The following is a 19964-nucleotide window of genomic DNA, read 5'->3' on the forward strand; positions in this document are numbered from 1 at the left end:
CATACATTTTAATTGCTCTTAACTTGATATATTTGAATAAACTAATTCACACATTTGACCTAAAATTATCACAATCTCAATTGAAATATTTTTAGTAGAAACTTGGTTAGCTTAAAATAGCTTAATCAATAAACGCTAACTTACTAATTTGTAAAGCAATGCTTTAATAGCATCAGCATTGCTCAATGAGTATGAAAACATGGATAACGAAATCTATTTTATCATAGAAGATCGTTAAAAATAATCTATCATAAAGATCATAGAAAAAAGAAAAAAATATTTATTTCTTAAGAATTATTTTCCCCTATTCCCTCCCTATAGCTTGTGCTACTCTAAGTAATGTCCAAAATGTAGTATTTCTGGCACTTTTAAGTTATTTTGGATAAAAGCGTCTGCTGCGTAAATGTAAATAATTTACCACAATCACAATGATAACCCCCATAACAGAAACTCGTCTAAATTAGCATAGCAAAACATTAAACACAACTAAATCTCGCAGTTAACATTAATCTTGCATTAAAAACATTATATAATGTAGTTTTATTCTACTTTTTTGGGTGTCATGGCATGGAAGATGGAAATTCCAGCCAAGTTTCAGGTACGTTTAAGTTAGTCTAAATAAAAAGTTCATTAAACTCAAAACAATAAAACCATTTAGATTACTTTAAAATGTATAAGTTTTGTTAAACTCAAAAGAAAAACACAGTTCTGAATATACTCATAAAAGTTCATTTGATTGATCTAAATTATTTAATTTAAGTTGGCTCTACTCACAGAAAAAGTGTCAAAATTGTATCTTTAGGGGTACAACAGCTTGTCGCTGGGGCAGTACCCTTAAAAGGACAACTTTGTACTATTTTTACCACAAAAAGGTTCATTGAAGTACCTTAAGGTACGCATTTGTACTCAAAGGCACTAATATGCACCTTTTAGGAGTAAAACAGGTACAAAGATGTCCTTTTAAAGCTACACTGTGTAACTTTTTTAGTTTATTCTTAGCTAAAAATACTTAGTTCTTTCAAAAATATATGTGCTCATTAATGTATATTTACTTCTTTCAAGTAATGAAGTATTCTCGTAAGTTTATAATATGCCATTGAAAATACATACGGGTGAGGGGTTCTTTAAAGGGTTAGTTCACCCAAAAATTAAAATGACTCACCCTCATGGACACCCGTAACACCTTCGTTCATCTTCAGAACACAAATGAAGATATTTTTGTTGAAAGCTGATGGCTGAGAAAGGCTTCAGAAAGGCCTCCATTGGGATTCAGTACATTTCCACTGACCCACTCACAAGACCCATAAAAGGCACTAAAGACTTTGTTACAAAGTCCATCTCACTACAGTGGCTCTACAATAATTGTACCAAGCGGCGAGAACAGTTAGAATTGGGCTACTTTTAAGTTGTTGCTGCAGGTAATTCATTTTTCCACGTGTTGATTGACATGCAATTATGATGCTTCAACATCCCCAAAACACGCCTCAGACATACAAATTCAGTAGTGCATTCGGCCACCCGATGCATCGCTGTGGTATTCTTTTGACTGGCCATTGGGTAATTTTGTTGCACAGACTGGGCAACCCTGGTTTAATCAGTGTTGCATGTTCATCCAAAATGGATGATCGACTCTTTTCTCTATGTAATGGACAGGTTTTGTGGAAAGAGAAGAACATGCATCTGTTTTTACTTTCCTGAGTCAGCAGATGATCTAAAAAATCATCCACTTACTGTAATGCATTTTAGATCCCAAAATCATAGCAGTATGTTCTCATTGCAAAGACATGTGTAGTTTGTTTTGTACATGTCTGGCACAGTTTGTTTTAGTCTTATGGGATGTATTCCTGGATCAATATCCCCATCAAACTAGTCCTAATGCTTAGCACAACCTATACCCATAAAAACCCAGTCCTAACTCTAAAATCTGATTTGTTGATATGAATGTTGCTCCAGGAATCACTGTAACTCTATGCAAGTATGTGACTTAAAATGCGTTTAGCTACACAAGTTTTGATGGTTTTGGTTGTATTTTATGCTTATAACTGAACAAGCAAGTTCAATTAATTTTAGCAGATAAGTCCGTTTTTTAATTTTAAGTAACTGGTCCAAATGTTTCAGCAGTCAACAGCATTCACAAAAGTCTCTGAGCTGCATTTTGTTGTTTTGTAGTAAAATGTTAAATGCATATTTCAAATTAATGTTTGTTCATAACTAATGCTTTATTGCATTAAACGGTTAACATCAGCATAATGACTATAAATGTGGTTAAACCTGAAGCCATTTAAAATATTAAGTCATAGTCAAAGCTGGAACAAAATTCCCTCACATACTAAAGAGAAAATTCCATGAATTATATAAATATCCCATCTGATGCATGTTTATTTCAGGTGACATTAAACACACACACACACACACACGGCAAGGCAAGATTATTTATATAGCGCATTTCATACGCAATGGCAATTCAAAGTGCTTTACATAGAAATGAATTAAAATAGGGATAACAAATGCATGAGAAAAAGAATACAATGTGTAAAAATAAAAATACAAATGGTTGTAAAGAAAAACAACAGATTCCAGATAGATTCCTATCTGCCTGATTCTAAATTGCCTGATCTCACACACACACACATATACACACACACACACGACAAATAAAGTGAGACACCTGTCCAGCAGCCTGTCTTTCTTTACTAGACAGACATTTCCTGATGCTACAAAGATACTACTGTGAGCTGAATGTCATCATCTGTTGACATTTTTGAAGCGCTCCAGCTCTTTTGCACATTCTGTTTACCATCATGGCCTCATGCTGCTGGTATGTTCCATCAAATATAACATGCTGGACGCTTAGAAACCATTAGCCCTGTGGTAGAAACGAACGGCATGACAGATGTTCTGTGCTGTTCGCATGCTATGAGAAATGGCAGTATGCTATATATCATTATGCTGAATACTTATGCAATATTCATGTAACATGCATACTTTAAGATATTTTACATGGTCTAAGTATTATGATATACATATGATGTACTAAAATCTAACTGTTGTATATAATAAATATTATTATTATTTATATACAATTATAGTAGTTATTTATATTTTTTATTTAATAAAAAAAAATATATATACACATATATATATATATATATATATATATATATATATATATATATATATATATATATATATATATATATATATATATATATATATATATATATATATATGTTCTTATTTTAGCTTAATTTTCAATTAGCGCAATTTTTTTAAATTAGTTTTAGTTACAGTTGGAGTAAGCGATTTCTGAGAAGCATTGTTAAACACTGTTGATATTTGAAATCAGCCAAACAAACACCCCTCCTTTCATTGCGTCGCCCCCAAAATACACGAATGCCTTGCCCGATCTTAACCCTTCTTTTTCCAGTGATATTCCTCTGAGCTTTTCTTTTTTATAATGTCTCTCAGCCATTTCTTTCTCTACAGTCTTTAAATCTCCTCGTTCACTCTCTATCATAAATGTGGACAAACCCCCTACTGGTGATTGGTTCTCTCTCTCCTCCCCCATCATGGGTGGACACTCCCCCTTCTGTTGATTGGTTCTCTCTCCTCCCCATCATGTGTGGACACACCCCCTTCTGCTGATTGGTTCTCTCCTCCCCATCATGAGTGGACACTCCCCCTGCTGCTGATTGGTTCTCTCTCCTCCCCATCATGAGTGTACACTCCCCCTGCTGCTGATTGGCTACATGTGTGTTGAGCTGCTCGGTCCGATCCACTTCGTGTTCCTCAGAAATTGCTTACTGCTCCTTTATTAATAACAACACTGGTTGATCTGCTAGATTCAACCAATAACCATTTGTACAGCACCTTGCACCTTTTTGTTTGTGTCTAATTAGGCAAAAATGGTTCTGGAATATTTTGATGGTTTTGAATTGCCTTTTGGACACAGCCTTACAACCAAGCAAGCAAGTTCAATGAAGAAGGGAAAAAAAGTAAAATATTCTTGAGAAACTGTTCTGTTGACTGTAGGGCTGCAAGACTTGGGGAATAAAATCAAATATTTTTTTTATCTCTGAACAATTCTACAATTTGGCCGAACCTTGTGATGTACCAATATGACTATATAATAAAAATCACAAATTATTATTATTATGTAATCACTTTAAAGCTCTTTTGTAGATGAGCGCTTCTTAATACAATTATAGTAAGATGGTTGGCACATCTTGCCTTCCCAAATGCATTTAGGTTCCCAAAAGCTTTATTTCCCCTTTAGCTGTATTTAGTTTGAATCACTTTAATTAAGATCCTCATAATTTTAGGCCATGTGTATACATATTATTTAAATAAATTGTGCAATCTGAGAGTAACAACTAAAAGGTTATTGCCCTTTTAAATAGCTTCAATGTAGATAAAAATGTTCATATACAGTAATGTCACAACTTTTTGAATAATTGAACTGCCTTGTAATTTATCTACATGATCTGATGAGAAGAGAAGCTTGTCGAGTCTGAGCCGTGTTGTTGTGAGCGCTGCGATCCGCCTCCTCTGAGTTGGCAGCTCCTCTGCCAGCGGAAATTTCCCGCACATGTTCTCCCAACGCTTGAACTCTGCCATCTGACTGCAATCCTCAGTCGAATCCCAGCCTCGAGATCTGTTCGAGATCTATAGCTGCTCTGTAAATGCTCACATCTCTGTTCTCTAAACCGTGTCAGTGATCAGAGAGTTTCACATCCCTCAGGTTAAACCAGTGTTCAGCACAAGCCTACGGGTGCTGATCGATGACACCTTAAAGTCTTGTGACACCACACCCTGTTTTTGGTTTATTTATATAACTATAAAAAAAGTTTGGTACCGTACAGATAACAAACGGGTGTAAAATAACGTTTAACGAAGCAAAACCTCGAGTTGTTTGTGTATGTTATTGCTGTGCATTATATGTTGTTTTTACAACAAAATGTGAAATGTATAAAGAATATCAACAAAAAAATGAGGATTGCACATTTGGATAGACAGGGAGGATGACATGCAATGATATTTGCCCAACATTTACACTTCTAGAGCAGCAATGACATTTAGCACAAAGGAAATGAGAAAAACTTCAAGGCCTTCAAATCTAAGGACAGTTCTTCCTTTTGCATCCTGACGTTATTTTAAAGGGATAGTTCACCCAAAAATGAAAACTCAGCCATCATTTACTCACCCTCATGTTGTTCCAAACCTTTGGGTTTGTTTGTTCTGCTGAACACAAAAGAAGATATTTTGAAGAATGTTCGTAACCAAGCAGATAGAACAACCATTCACTAGAGTAGGGGAAAAATACTGTGGTTGTCGATAGTTGCTCTCTTTGCTTTGTTACAAACCTTCAAAATATCTTCTTTTGTGTTCAGCAGAACAAAAACTCATACAGGTTTGGAACAACATGAGGGTGAGTAAATGATGGCTGAGTTTTCATTTTTGGGTGAACTATCCCTTTAAAATAACGTCAGGATGCAAAAGGAAGAACTGTCCTTAGATTTGAAGGCCTTGAAGTTTTTCTCATTTCCTTTGTGCTAAATGTCATTGCTGCTCTAGAAGTGTAAATGTTGGGCAAAAATCATTGCATGTCATCCTCCCTGTTTATCCAAATGTGCAATCCTCAATTTTTTGTTGATATTCTTTATACATTTCACATTTTGTTGTAAAAACAACATACACAAACAACTCGAGGTTTTGCTTCGTTACACCTTATTTTACACCCGTTTGTTATCTGTACGGTACCAAACTTTTTTTATAGTTATGTAAATAAACCAAAAACAGGGTGTGGTGTCACAAGATGCGACCCTAAAAAGGACAGAACGCTCTAAATATACCTGTTTATTCTGTCATATAGTCACAATGTTGCCCATCGCAGTTCGGTACAGGCATCAGACCCCTGTCTCCTCACAGCAGATCTTGGGTTGTGTGTGTGTCGGAGGGAATGTTTTGACTCCTTTACACATTTTATAAGTTCTTCACCTGTCTGAACTGGTCAAAATACCATCATATGTACACACATACAAAAAAACACATTTAATATTAGTACAAACCTGTATTATTTTCTTTTTTGGTCTGAATCAAGAGAACCAAACTACAAATGTCAACACACTCTTAGACTAGATTTATCAGGTGAGAGATGAATTTGGAAGCAAACAAACCCTTAAAGTTGATAAGCATATTTGTTTTGCTATCATAACAATACATATGGTCAGTATAACTGTTTTTGAAAACAGACCTGTGACGCATTTTTTTATGGCTTTTCCATTACATTTTTATTTGTATGGCGATATTCACAATACACAGTTTCAAAGCCGCTTTACCGAACATTGTGACGTGTGGAAATGCATATTTTGTCACGTAAACACATGTTAATGATAAAGTGTCTAAACTGACCAAACAGAACTGCAAAAAATATATTTTTAAACATGTTTCCTGAACGTCATCTTGTTTATCTTCATCTTGAACTTGTTATATTGGTCGGCGGTTTTGCTCTACATGGCCCGAATGTCTTTAAACTGAGGAAAACCGAATGATACGGTCTCTTCAAACAAGGAAGAGGGAGATCGTCAAAAGAGATAATGAAGGAAGAAGGAAGGGAGAGAAAATGCTTTGAGCGGAAGGAGGTTGAAGAAGGTTGTTTGGTGTGTTTTTACAGTCTGACATTCAGAAAGAGATCTGATAAAGACTGTTAACCTTCATGATCCTTCCAGGCTCTGAATGTCCTGTAATAGTGGACGGTCGTGTTTCCTTTAGACAGTCTAACCTTCACACTCGTGATTTGAGTCTCATGTGAAGTATCCTTTAACTTGTTTAAATGATGGGCTGCATTGCTGAAACATAATGTTCAACCTTTTCATAACAATGTTATCAGTCTGAGTCAGAATGTGGCTCTGCTCCAAAATAGTGAGTTACGTAGAAAGCATGCTGTGCACTTTCCCAATATAAAGACTGTTTCAGAAGTCTAGTTCTGCTGCTTTATAATAATAATAATAATAATAATAATAATAATAATAATAATAATAATAATAATAATAATAATAATAGATTTTATTTATAACACACTTTTCATTCCGAAGAATTTCAAAGTGCAACAATGGAAATATAGAATAATACAACCAATCAACCAACACATATCAGTTAAAAGCTTTTCTGAACGGAAAAAAAAAGCTGATGGTGGAAGTCTCTGAAAGTTCCACAGCACACTGTGGTCCACTCCATGTTTTACATGTCCATTCGTCATTTAAGCTTAAAGAAGTGTGCTCTTGAGCGCCCCCTTTGCGGCTGCTATGTGCCTTCGATGCGCACTTCAGTTGAGCCCGTAAGTTTACGAGCTATGCAGAGGACTTCTACCCGGCATTCAAAGAGGCATTACGTCCTGAAAGTGCGGACACGGAGGAAGACCGTGAGGGTTTAGGGTGCCATTTTTTGTCTTAATCATTGGTTCTCGCTGAAACACAAATGTGATGCGTAACATGAGAATGAACCTCATTGGTTCTCGCTGAAACTCAAACGTGACGCGTAACACGAGAATGAACCTCATTGGTTCTCGCTGAAGCTCAAACGTGCTGCGTAACACGAGAATGAACCTCATTGGTTCTCGCTGAAACTCAAACGTGATGCGTAACACGAGAATGAACCTCATTGCTTCTTGCACGTCAAGAGAACATGCTTGAGCTTCCGTTGATTCCGAGTTGATTAATGTGAATAAAGTCTTGAATTCAATCTGTTCATCATATAAAGTGATTGAACCTCTTCAGAAAATTGGAAATAAACCGCTCGGTTCATATAGATTAGTTTTAAGATCTCGTCAAAGTGGTAGTTGCGTAGCTGTGAATGGAGGGACAAATTAAGATTTTTTTGATGAAATCCGAGAGCTTTCTGTGTTCTGTATATGAGCAAAAGTCTTGCGGGTTTGGAACGACATGAATGTGAATAATGAATGACAGAATGTTTTACTCTTTAATGCATTATCTAATGTTAACTAATGAGACTTTATTGTAAAGTGTTACTGATTTATTTATACAATTTTAAGATAATGAGCCAGCCTGAAAGTGCAATTTCATTTAGAATAGCAGATATTTAATTCTATATAATTTAATGTGGAATTAATTTTGTTCAAGCATAAATTAACTTTCAAGGCAGCTGCTTGTGTAGACAATTGACAACGTATAACTCTGCCTTCATTGACACAGAGAGTTTCTAATTAAAGATTTATGAGTTCCAAGCAGACGACCCCCAAACTCTTTGTCATCTCTTCACGTCCGTTAAAAGACGGCTTTACAGTCGACTTCATTGTGAAAATGTGTGTGGCTGCTGGTGCCATTGTGTCAATGTTATGACTGTAAGGCAGTTTTTTTTCTTTTCTTTTACAGCCCGCCTGGGTTTATGGACATTTTCCTTTAGTGAAAGAAAAGGCTTGTATTCTTTGTGTCTGAAAACAATGCATGCTTACTCAACACGTTAGACCTTTCCCAGGATGTCTTGCTGGAACTAAAATGGGGATTTTTCTTTCTAGAAATAGAATATGAGGTATGGATGACCTACAGTACAAACAATGCTTCTGAAATAATTATTATTTATTAAACAGCAAATGTGCATTTGCCAAAAAATGTGCTCTGAGATCAGGAAACTACCATCACCCTTTTAAACACACATTTTATTGCAAATATCAAAAGCAAGTGAAATTTGCAAACTTTTGTTTTTTGATCTTAAAAATGTAACTATTTATTGTTTTATATTTTAAACTTGAATTTTAAACTTTAAGTTTGAGCATTTTTGTATTTCTTTTAAATCAAGATATTTTTCCTTTTTTGTATTTTATGTTCTTAAATGTAACTTTTCTAATAGCTTTTACGCATTTGTTTTTTAATGTGATTTTTTTTAAATTTTTTATAATTCTTATGTTAAGCACTTTCAATTATCATTACATTTAAAATTGTGCTATATGAATAAACAAAAAGTAATCTGAATCCCCCAAAAATTGTCAAATTTGTGCATGTTTTTTAATTCTCAAAATAAATGCCCTTTGGTTTGATATATCTAATGCTATATTACACATTAAGTGTCCAAAGGGCCACATTTTAGAAGCTTTAGTCCTGTTGGGAGCACACCTTTAAACTTGTTCTGACTAAAGCCGGGTGCACACTGTGCGATTTTGGCCGCGATTTTGGCCACGATTTGGCCGTCTGAGACAAATTTAGGAAATCCTAAAAGATTCCTCAGATCCTAGGCTAAAATCTGACGTCTTTGGTCGTTAGTTTGACATGTCCACCGGCCGCCGATTAATGAGCTCTGCGATCAAATTTTACCTCAGACGAAATTCTGGCAGTGTCAGAAGATTTGGCACAGAATCCCGCAGTGTGACTTCTCCTACGACGACAGTCAAATATCTCGGTTTTTCAAGACAAACTATGACCAAAACGAGAGCTAGAGATTTCTTTGTAGCCAGCATTTCAGTCCCGCGTGTAATGCAGCTCACTGTCACCCAACGCGTCATTCATTGATGATATAAAGCTCCGGGTGAGATTTCTTGCGCGCGTCCGTTTTTAGCGCGCCTAAACTATCGTGCAGTCTGACATTCACGAGTTCACACTTACATATAATTATATAGAGTAATATAAATGCGTATTTGGCGTGCTGTCCGGGGGGAGGGATTCGAGCTCGAACTTGGCCCGAACCCAGAGTACCCCCCCCTTCGTGTAAGTGGTTAGAACTAAAAGAGCAAAATGTGGAGAAGGGGTGGAGGAGGGATGCTGATAAACTTTCAACAGAATGGAGGTAAGACTGCAGTGTATATATATGCACCTCTCGTTGATTAGCTGAGTGCTATCCACCTGTGTCAATTATCTGAAAGCCCTCCTCCCGAATCTTTGTTAATTAACATCGTTTAATGACAACTGAGATCTTACAGTGTGACACGGGGATCATGTTTGCACAGTCTGACAAGGGACATTCGCAAAGGATTTTGAAAATCGCACAGTGTGCAGGACCCATAAGACCGCTCTGAATTTGTCATTTTGTTAAGTACATCTGCTTCAGTTCTTCTCTTTTGTGTGTGTGTGTGTGTGTGTGTGTGTGTATTCAAGTAATATAATATGACTGGACTCCAAGGTCCTGATGCTGGGAAAGTTACCATTGCTTTGGGAATACAAAATATGTTGATCAACTTCATGATGAAGCAAATATATTTCACTCTGCCTGAATATCCAAAGATTATTTTCCCTCGACGGTCCACGATAAATCTGATTGGCATCTTTGCTGTCCGATGGGAAAAGAGCTGTGTGGAATATTGCAGGCTTTGAGAAACACGACCAGAGTTATAAATATTCCCTCTCTTGGTTCTCATGACTTTTGATTATAAAAATAGTGGGGTTGCACATGTTGGAGACATAAATCAATGTTTTTCCTGGTTACAAGATACTGTTGTGGGCATCCGTTGAGCTGACATCTGGTGCCGTGACCCTGGTAATAATTCCCACTGACTTCCTGTATCCGGATGGCAAGCGGAAGATTATCCAGCATTACTGAATCCACAACATGTGTTTGACATTTTATGATTAGTCAACAGTATCTCTTGATGTGGTAAAGTCTGTTGTACACTATCTGTGTTGATTTTCACATTTTCCCCCCTGCATGATTCGCAGAAGCAACGATGAACTTGAATGTCGTCTGTTTCCTATTATAAAAGCTTTTTTTTGGTTGCTGTTCCCATGGAAAAGTCAACATAAGACATGCGCTAGATGATTTGTTTGATGTGTGCTACTAAGCCAGCCATCTGAGACCAATAATAACTATTGTTTGTGTTTCAGTGGCGATGCCATTCATCATAATGACCATCATGTTCCGGCCGTACCAGCGTGGTGTTTACTGTGACGACCAGACCATTCGTTACCCCTACAGACCTGACACCATCTCTCACAAAATGATGGCGGCCGTTACCATTTCCTGCTCCATCATTATCGTGAGTCTCCAACAATCAGGCAGCTGAGCAAACCTTTAAAGGGGTTCTGTTATGCTTTTTTACATAAACAACTTTATCAAGTGTGTAATGTTGCTGTTTGAGCATGAAAATGGTCTGCAAAGTTACAAAGTCTCTCCAGGGGGAGTTATTCTCTATATCAGTGTCAGTGTTTCTGAGCTCTCTGAAATGCCTCCATTACATTCTTGAGGTTTCTTCCTGGAACACTTCACAATATTCCCAATTTAAATAATTCCCAGCCAAAGCATATGCAAGTTAAATGGGCTGGGCCTGGATGAATTGGTTAGTAGTGTGTTAGTCTCGCGTAGCCAGACGGTCTGGACTCTATCGCAGCTTTCATTGGTCGAGGACCGCTCAAGAGGACGTTTGACTGACATGTAACTCATCTTATCAGTTTGTTTTGCGTCATGTTTAGGGAAATGTAAAGTCTATGTTCCTGCAATTACATACTGGCGTGCATCTATAAGTTGTGCAAGTTTTCAGCAACAATGGAGCTGCAAACCCTAATATTTGTGAAAATCCAGCATTTAGTTGACCCTGGTAAGCGCTTAGTTGTAAACACGGGGGCGTTCTTGGCGTCATGCCGTTTGTTTCTAGGCGGACTGTTAAAGAGCACAACATACTCGTCATCAGATGACGACTTTGAAACGCCTAACGTGTTTCCAGTTAAGTGTGCCATAAGCATCAGACATTCAGCCAACGGTCTGTAGGAGTGACGTCTCAGGCTGAGACTATAGTAGTGGGTTGAAACTCGTGGTTATGGTAAGGGGCAGGACATTTCCCAAACACACTTGAAGTGGTTGATCAATCACAACACATCACAGAGTGTCACTGACAGACTGGGAAAAGAGGAACTGCAAGGTCAAATATGTGAAAAAAATGTGCTTTTTGAACGCTTAAGCATGAAGACCTATTCTAGTAGAGCCCAAAAACAAATTGTAAGACTTTGTAAAAGAATAATAATAGGTCATCTTTAAAGAAATGCCTCATCCAAAAATTAATAATCTGTCATTTACACCTAGGATTATTGTATATTTTTGTGATATAAGGAATTAGCTAACATAATGTCAAAAGTCAACCCAGGCTCATTGTAAAAACGTGCACTAAAAGTCCATCCAGGTTTCCCCAAAACAGTTGAATGTGGTAATCTGGCAATTTTTTATAAAGCTGGATGTTGTACGCATCACTGCAGTTTGGAAATTATAAATGTACAATGAGTGGCACTAAAATGTTAATGTTTTATCACATTTGGAAGTAACTTACCACCTACACTAAACCTAACTAAGGGTACATTTACCAGACAACAATGTACTAAAAACTGAAAAGCTTTTCCTTTTGCGGTTTTAAAAAGTTTTGTGTACAGATGGCGACAAATAGCCAACAAAACGTCTAAAAACACTGTGTTATTCTTGCCAGGCCAGTAGATGGTGACTTTGTAAAGAAACACTACATGCCTATAGACTGAACACTTAATACCTATGCGCATAACATCACTTTTTTCACAAATGTGCATTTTTGTAGTTTACTCAATTTCATAAACCTGTTTTCAAAAGTTAGCATTTTCAGGCCCCGAAAACGCTGTTACTGTGTAAATGAACGACCAAAGCACATAGAAAGTTTTCTGGGGTTTTTTTGTCATATAAATACACCCTAATAGTGTAAACAAAAGCAAAAAGGAGAGATAACGTCTTAGTCATGATAAAAGAGCTCAAAGCCTTCCGCATGGCAATGGTGAGCTACTGAGCAAACTTACAACACCAGAAAAAACAAACATGTACCTAGAGATACATCAAAATGTATCAGTTTACAATTCATGCGGTATGGTAAAAGTGATCTGTGCATGATGAACTACATGAAAATATACTGTAATTATAATCAGTAATCAGTAATCAGTAATCTGCAACTGTAATTATAATTTGTGTGAAAAGGATTACAAAAGGTGTTTTAAAAATATGGTGTTTTACTGCCACTAGTGTTCATTTCAGCCAAACTGCAGTGAAATGTATGTATATAGATGTGTTTTAGATGTATATAGAAGTAAAGGCACTTGAATGAGTTAAATGTTATGCTGGAAAAAGTGGATAGTGGCCGGCTGTCAAGCTTTAAAGAGGTTGTGTTTTATGATTTCAGCTCCCTGATTCACTCACAGAGGTTTTATAAGGCTCACCGAAGGGGAAGATTTTCTTAAAAAACTTGCATATCAAAATAAACAAATAGATCATTGTAAAATCTAAATTCTGTTTGAGCAGCATCATCATTTTCTGAAGGGAGTTGATGTTGAAGCACCGGCCAGTTGCAGTATTTGACATTTCTGTAATGTGTTTGATTGTGAAAAGATGCAGGTTTGTTTTTTGTATTGTGGCCAAATGTTCTGAGAGAACATTGTGATTAGTTGAGTATTATTCATCAGAGTTCAGTTCAAAACATGAGTCATCTTCATCAGACAGACTCATACTTTCATTACTGAGAATGAATCTTAAGGCAAGCTTATGTAACTTCTATTTATAGTTACATAATGGTGATTCAAAGTGCTTGACATTCAAAATAATCAACAAAGGAATATAAAATTAAATCAATTAACAATTGAAGTTAAAAAAAGATGCCATGTTGAATTACTGCAATGTACCAATATTTACTCACGCGTCACTATTGCTCATTGGGGTTAAAGGTTTAAGTGACTAAACCTAAAAAGCTTTATTGTTTCCTCACTTGCAGATCACTTCCGGAGAGGCCTACCTGGTGTACACCAAACGTCTTTACTCCAATTCAGACTTTAACCAGTACGCTGCGGCGCTCTACAAAGTGGTGGGGACGTTTCTGTTCGGCGCGTGTGTGAGCCAGTCTCTGACCGATATGGCCAAGTACACCATCGGACGCTTGCGGCCTAACTTCATTGCGGTTTGTGCTCCAGAAGTGTGTGAAGGCTACATGCTGGAGATAAACTGCACGGGAAGCCCTCGCAACGTGACCGAATCCAGGTACAGAAGCAGGGGACGGGAAGGGTTGAGTCAGATGTCATAAACCGCTAACCTCGCTTCCTGCATTTGTTGTTCACCTGTTGTTTAGCTTCCTGTTTGTGCATTACATTTGTGCCTTCTTATGCTGTGACTTTTGCAGTCCAAAGGTCTCGCTTGTGTATTCAATATGTCATGTCCTCAATAAGCTTGAAATATTAATAGATTTGATTTTATCAATTCATTTTATTTATATAGCGCTTTTACAATGGCGATTGTTTCAAAGCGGCTTCAATGTTAAACAGGACAATATTGCAACAAAATTTGATTTGGCTGTACAGTCGTTCTGGAGAAAACAGTGATGTTATCAGCTCATTTTAATTTATCATAGAGCAAGAATGTTGGCAGATCAGTATTATAGTTTATAGAATTAAATAAGACCTAATGAATTAATTTTATTTCTATATTTAGTTGAATAATTTGGATCATAATTTTAGTGTCCCTAACTGAGCAAGCATTAGAAAGCATGACCTGTGGTCAGGCGCTTTTTTTTTCTTTCCTGTAAGAAAATATTTCAGTTCTATCTGGATAATTTGTCAATTAGGGGAACCTGTTTTAAATTAAATATATTATTTTAAATATTTTATTATTATTTGTAACCAGGACTTGACATTAACTTTCCCCACCAGCGTTTTTTTTTTTTAAAGTTGCCAGCCACTGCCAGGGTTTTTGACCATTCTAACCTATATTTAATAGCCCATAGAATATTTTCTTATATGAATATCTGAGCATGCAATATGTCAAAAGAAAGAGCTGAGTCTCTTCTTTAAAAAAAAACCAAACCTTTTATTCTAGCTTCATGCATTCCTTTTTAATCGACTTGAATATGGGTAAGTTTCATTAAAAAAAGGCAACATTTGGAACAAAAAGCGGCAAAAATCACATTTTAGTGAAAGACGTTTTCCAGATCAGATTCGGAGCGATGATCAAACACAGATGGAGTAGATCGAGTGCATCAACATCCCTAATGCTTCACAGTCCTGTAGCTCATCCTGGGTCCAGATTTCATTTAGTAACATTAGATAGTTTTGATTCATAGGATGTTTAATGATGATGACCACGTTATTTTACATATGCATCTACTTGTATATAACCACTTGTTTTACTGCGTCTTCCTCGTGAGTTTTGTTCAGGAGATTCTGTACTCATAAGATCCATAATAGCGCCTTCTAGTGTGTAACATTGAAAAAACAGAAAATTCTGTGTTTGGCGGGTAAAGTTAACTTTGAACATTTTTGCTCATAGGCCACTGTGACTAATGGTTTTCCAAAGTTCCTAGCCACTCAGCATTTTTACTGGACACAATTTGACATCGAAACCATGGGGGAAAAACTGCCATATAGAAGATATTTTTAACATTATCTAATAATTAGGTTTGTTAGGCTTCTGTCACTTTAAGACCTCACACACGGATCCGTTATACCATTACACATGCGTTTTCTTGCACCGCAATAAGCAGTGAATAACTTAAGTTAGTACTGAGAGGCTTTATGCGAGCACACTTTGGGTGTTTGAGCACAAAATCTGTCTGAATAAGTAAAATTATGAACAATCCCACTACGAAATTCAAGCCCTGTACCCGCAACAATATTCATCTAAAAGCAAATAAAGTGAGTGAGTGGAGGCGGGCTTGTGTCATTTGCTGTCGGAGAGAAAGAGCAGCTGGTATCCTGTATCTATTCTGTGGAAAATGAGTAGCCTATTGGAATCATTTCAGTATCTATATGTATCAAAAAAACTATATTTTTGACAACACTGCATTGCATTTAGTTTACCTTTTTAGATGCCTTTTTAAAAGGCGATTTATATATTAAATTCCACCGGCCAAAGTCACTGCTGAAATACACACACATTTTTAAGCCGTTTGTAATCCTTTTAAAGGGGGGGTGAAACACTCAGTTTCAGTCAGTGTCATGTCAATCTTGAGTACCTATAGAGTAGCATTGCATCCTGCATATCTCCGAAAAGTCTTTATTTTTTTTATAATTATATAAGAAAGATGCGCTGTTCCGAGTCTTTCCGAAAAAAGCCGAGCGGGTGGGGGCGTGTCGTGTGAGCGGAGCTAAATAATGACGTGTGCGCGCTGCTGCTATTGTGTTGAGTCGAGTGCGTCGTAAAGCTGTGTCATCCCTAACAGTGGGAAAAAAACTTTATTCAAAATAAAAATATGGCTTTTAATCAGATACAGCCATACATCTATGATCCGGAATCAGACCCAGAGGCTGCAGTTGAACAGGAGCAGCAGCAAAAACGACTAGAGCAGGACGTCTCTATGTGGTACAAGTTATACACTAACTATATAATATGCTTAGCGGCTTGTGTTATTTACATATTTATACTTGAATTATATCGTCGTATTTTTGTCTTTGAAGGTGTACATGTGTGAAGTGCAGTTGTGCACGTGTGTGTGTGTGTGTTTACGCGTGGTTTGTGTAGACAATTGTAACGTTATTAAGCGGACTGGTTTTGCACGGCAGGCTAGTTAGTGTTTACATAGAAAGACACGGAATAGTAGCACATTTGAATGAAGAAGCGCGCTTATTTAGTTCAACATATTTCCCCCCTCTTTGTGTATTGTTGTTTGGAGTGCTTTTACAATACACAAACATAAAGTTACACATATAGTGGCCAGCTAAACAAATGTACACGCACTACACATCGCATGCTCCATTGATCAATTTCTATATATAGTAATATATATAGTAACTATACGTGATCATGTTTGGGCTACTTGATGAGCATAGGCAAAAACACAGACATTTGAAGCAGTCTCACTCACCTCCTGCAGTTCTAACGTTGGGACCTTTATCGTTGGGACTGCTCCATCCTTCAGCATTAGGCGATTGGAAAATCCGGCGTCGAGCTGGGCCTTGTTTATGAAACAGTCGGCACCGAAATGCAGCGAACAGATATAAACATTCGCGCAACTCAGTTGCTGATCCGGAAAAGCAAATTACATCCACTGTTGCCTTAACGCGGGGTTTTTGGGGAATCTGTGCAGGACTGTCTTGGTCTGGCAACCAAAAACGCACTTTTTTGGTGACATTGTTAATTGTGCACATCACCTGTGCAGCAGCCTACGAGCCAGCGCTTTGATGGGCGTAGCCTGTTACTTTCGCTCTCTCCCTCTCTCTCTCACGCTCTTCCGGTAGAATTGTCCGTAAGGCCCATACAAGGAAATTCCGCCCCCATTAACGTCAAAGGGGACACATGATCGCAAAAAACTTGCCGAAACTTATGACTAACCGGAAGTAGTATTTTGGACAAAGAAATACTCCCATCAAACGTCCACCTTAACTTTTGAAACTTTGTCTATGTTTAGTATGGGATTCCAAGTCTTTAACAGTGTAAAAAGATCAGTATGCATGAAACAGCATTTCACCCCCCCCCTTTAAAGATTTTTAACAGCATTTATCACTTTATTTAAATGATCTGAGATGTACTGTTGGCTTTGAGTATTATCACCAAACCGATCAGCATTTTAATTAAGTCCATTTCTTTTTATTATATTACACATTTAAAATGAATTGATGAACTTGTTTTCAAGTCCAAAAGTAATAAAAAATAATAATAATCTTTCTCCAATAAGTGAAACATTTGATTGGGAGTCACACACACAGTATTAAACATTCACATCATCACACAAACCAAAATGCACTTAAAGGTCTAGGTCATTGTGGACATGTGATTTAATGTTTTAACACCGTTGACATCTTAAAACACAGCTTGAGAAAAAGTTCCCCTGAAGTGAATAATAACCCATAAATGTTTCATTGTGAACTGTGAAAGTGATTCTCTTTCCTCTCTCCCTCTGCTCTGTATGTGATCCGCTCTTCCTCCATCGGTTCTGTTGCACCAGGCTGTCGTTCTACTCCGGTCACTCCTCCTTCGGGATGTACTGCATGTTGTTTCTGGCGGTGAGTTGTCACAGTTGTCTTCCTCTTCTACAATCATGCTGACACAGAAGACTTGTGTAGACAGATAAAGGAGACCCTCTCAGAGCAACAGGAAACACGATGGACTATAAACTATGAACTCAAACTTCTCAAGCTTTAAATCAAGATTAGTGTGCAACACTTAAAGGGACAGTTCAACCAAACATTTAAAGAGGACCTATTATGCCCTTTCACAAAGTTTTGACTTCAACGTTCAAAAAACAGCACCTCTCTTTCCAATAATGTCCAAAATCGATCTGATTGGCTGTGTTGGCACTTACGCCCAAGCCAATGTGGCAACGCAACGGAATTCAGTTCGACAACACATGGTGTCACTAGGCCTGTCGAATAGTCAATAAATCAACTAATTGCACAATAAAAAAAATAGCTCTATTTTTTCCAGCTGTGATAATTTCCATTTGCATGCTTGTTTGTTTTCCTCGTCTCTCTCACTGACTGTGTGCACCTCGTCGGTTTGGGGAGGTGTTTATACTCGGCGCGCAGACCCGGCGTAATGAGACGTCAGGCTCGGCCAGATTCGTCTGGAACTCGTGCTTCTTCAGTTGCGGAGCCGCACGCAGTTACAAAATTTTACATGCACAGCGCCAAGCCAAATGGGGTCTCGTTTCGCGCACTCCGCGTTGACGCCATTTTTGCCGTGCGCACCCTCGCGCTCGTGTGGACGCGCCGAGTATAAACAAAGAGCTGCACTGAAGTTGGCAGTTTGATAAAGGCGAGGTAATTCTTCAGTTAGATCTTTATATGCTAAAAAGGCACATACGTTCTGTAGAGAGCAATACACAATCTCCTTTTTGTGCCATCAATGTATTTTCTCTTGCTGTATTAATCTCATCTTGCTTTCCTCAGAGATGGTCAAGTTCAGTTTGAGCATGATTACATTATATAATTTTTTTTAATACTGTATTCTAAATTTTGGATAATTAAGCTATACTATATCATATGCTGAAGTATTTTTTGGAGTGTTAACGATTAAAAGAAAAAACAACCGTACAGAACTGAAAACCGCAACCCTAAAACTGTGATCCGAACCGTGGGTTTTGTAAACCGTGCCACCCCTAGTATGCACCTAAAACACAATCAACCTTTGCAGTTTTCATCCATTTTATTTATTGTTTTTGGTATTTATTCAAGTACATTTTTTGTAAACAGACTGAGAGTCCATTGCTTTTATCATTTTTGGTTGTTTTGTTCATTTATTGTGAATATTTAAAATGTTTTTTGTTATCAATGTTAAATAGTCTTATCGTTTATCACAATAATTTCTTAGCCAATTTATCGTCCAGCAAAATTTGTCATCATGAAGCCTAGGTGTCACCCATTCAAAGTAAATGAAAAGACTTAATGCTGACGCCCATATATTTGGACTGCAGGTAAATGGGGTCCAAATCAGTTTTTTTTTTTTGCTCAAATGTGACAGTAAAAACTACATCGGAAACTTTTAAATTCTGATATGGCACTTCCATATGTGGTACAAAATCTGATACAGGTTAGATTTTTTGCAATGCAAGCTCAGTCTGAACTGCCATATTCTGCACTCATGGGAGTCACTTCAAAGATTTTATTGCCCGTGTTTTCAAGACAGTTGTGAAAGGAAAGTGATGCGTCAGAACTCAAGTATTACAGTAGCCTGGCTTTCATTAGAGATTTGCGCAACTTGCGATATTTTCTAAATGTCAATTAAAAACTCTTACGAAATTACCAATGTTATGTCATGCATCTAAAATGTAGCGGTAGATGTCTTATCCAAGCATTAATGGCAAGGAAGGTGTGAGGTGTTTCTGGGAGGTTATAGTACTTTTTTTTTTTTACAGAGGAATTGTGGATTCAGAATTTCCGGATGAACGGATCACCCTTTTTGGAGTTTTTTGCAAAATGCGTCTTCTGTCGAAACATACCACTCCATCTTTAAAGAATGATTGACGTACATTACATGACTTGTAAATGAGAGAAAACGGTTTCCATTGCAGTTTTGCAAAATATCCCATTTTCAAGTTGCTT

At 37.2% G+C, this 19964-nt stretch overlaps 1 protein-coding gene across 1 annotated transcript in view; it reads left to right on the plus strand.

Annotated features, from left to right (window-relative positions):
• plpp2a (phospholipid phosphatase 2a) overlaps positions 1-19964 on the plus strand; it is a 42697-nt gene that overhangs the window by 14657 nt on the left and 8076 nt on the right. The window contains exons 2-4 of the mRNA XM_067452812.1: positions 10827-10978; positions 13712-13974; positions 17870-17927. Of these exons, the coding sequence (XP_067308913.1) occupies positions 10827-10978; positions 13712-13974; positions 17870-17927 (473 nt within the window). The remainder of the gene's footprint in view (positions 1-10826; positions 10979-13711; positions 13975-17869; positions 17928-19964) is intronic.

This window comes from Pseudorasbora parva, chromosome 9 (genome assembly GCF_024679245.1).
Source record: "Pseudorasbora parva isolate DD20220531a chromosome 9, ASM2467924v1, whole genome shotgun sequence".
Taxonomy (NCBI): domain Eukaryota; kingdom Metazoa; phylum Chordata; class Actinopteri; order Cypriniformes; family Gobionidae; genus Pseudorasbora; species Pseudorasbora parva.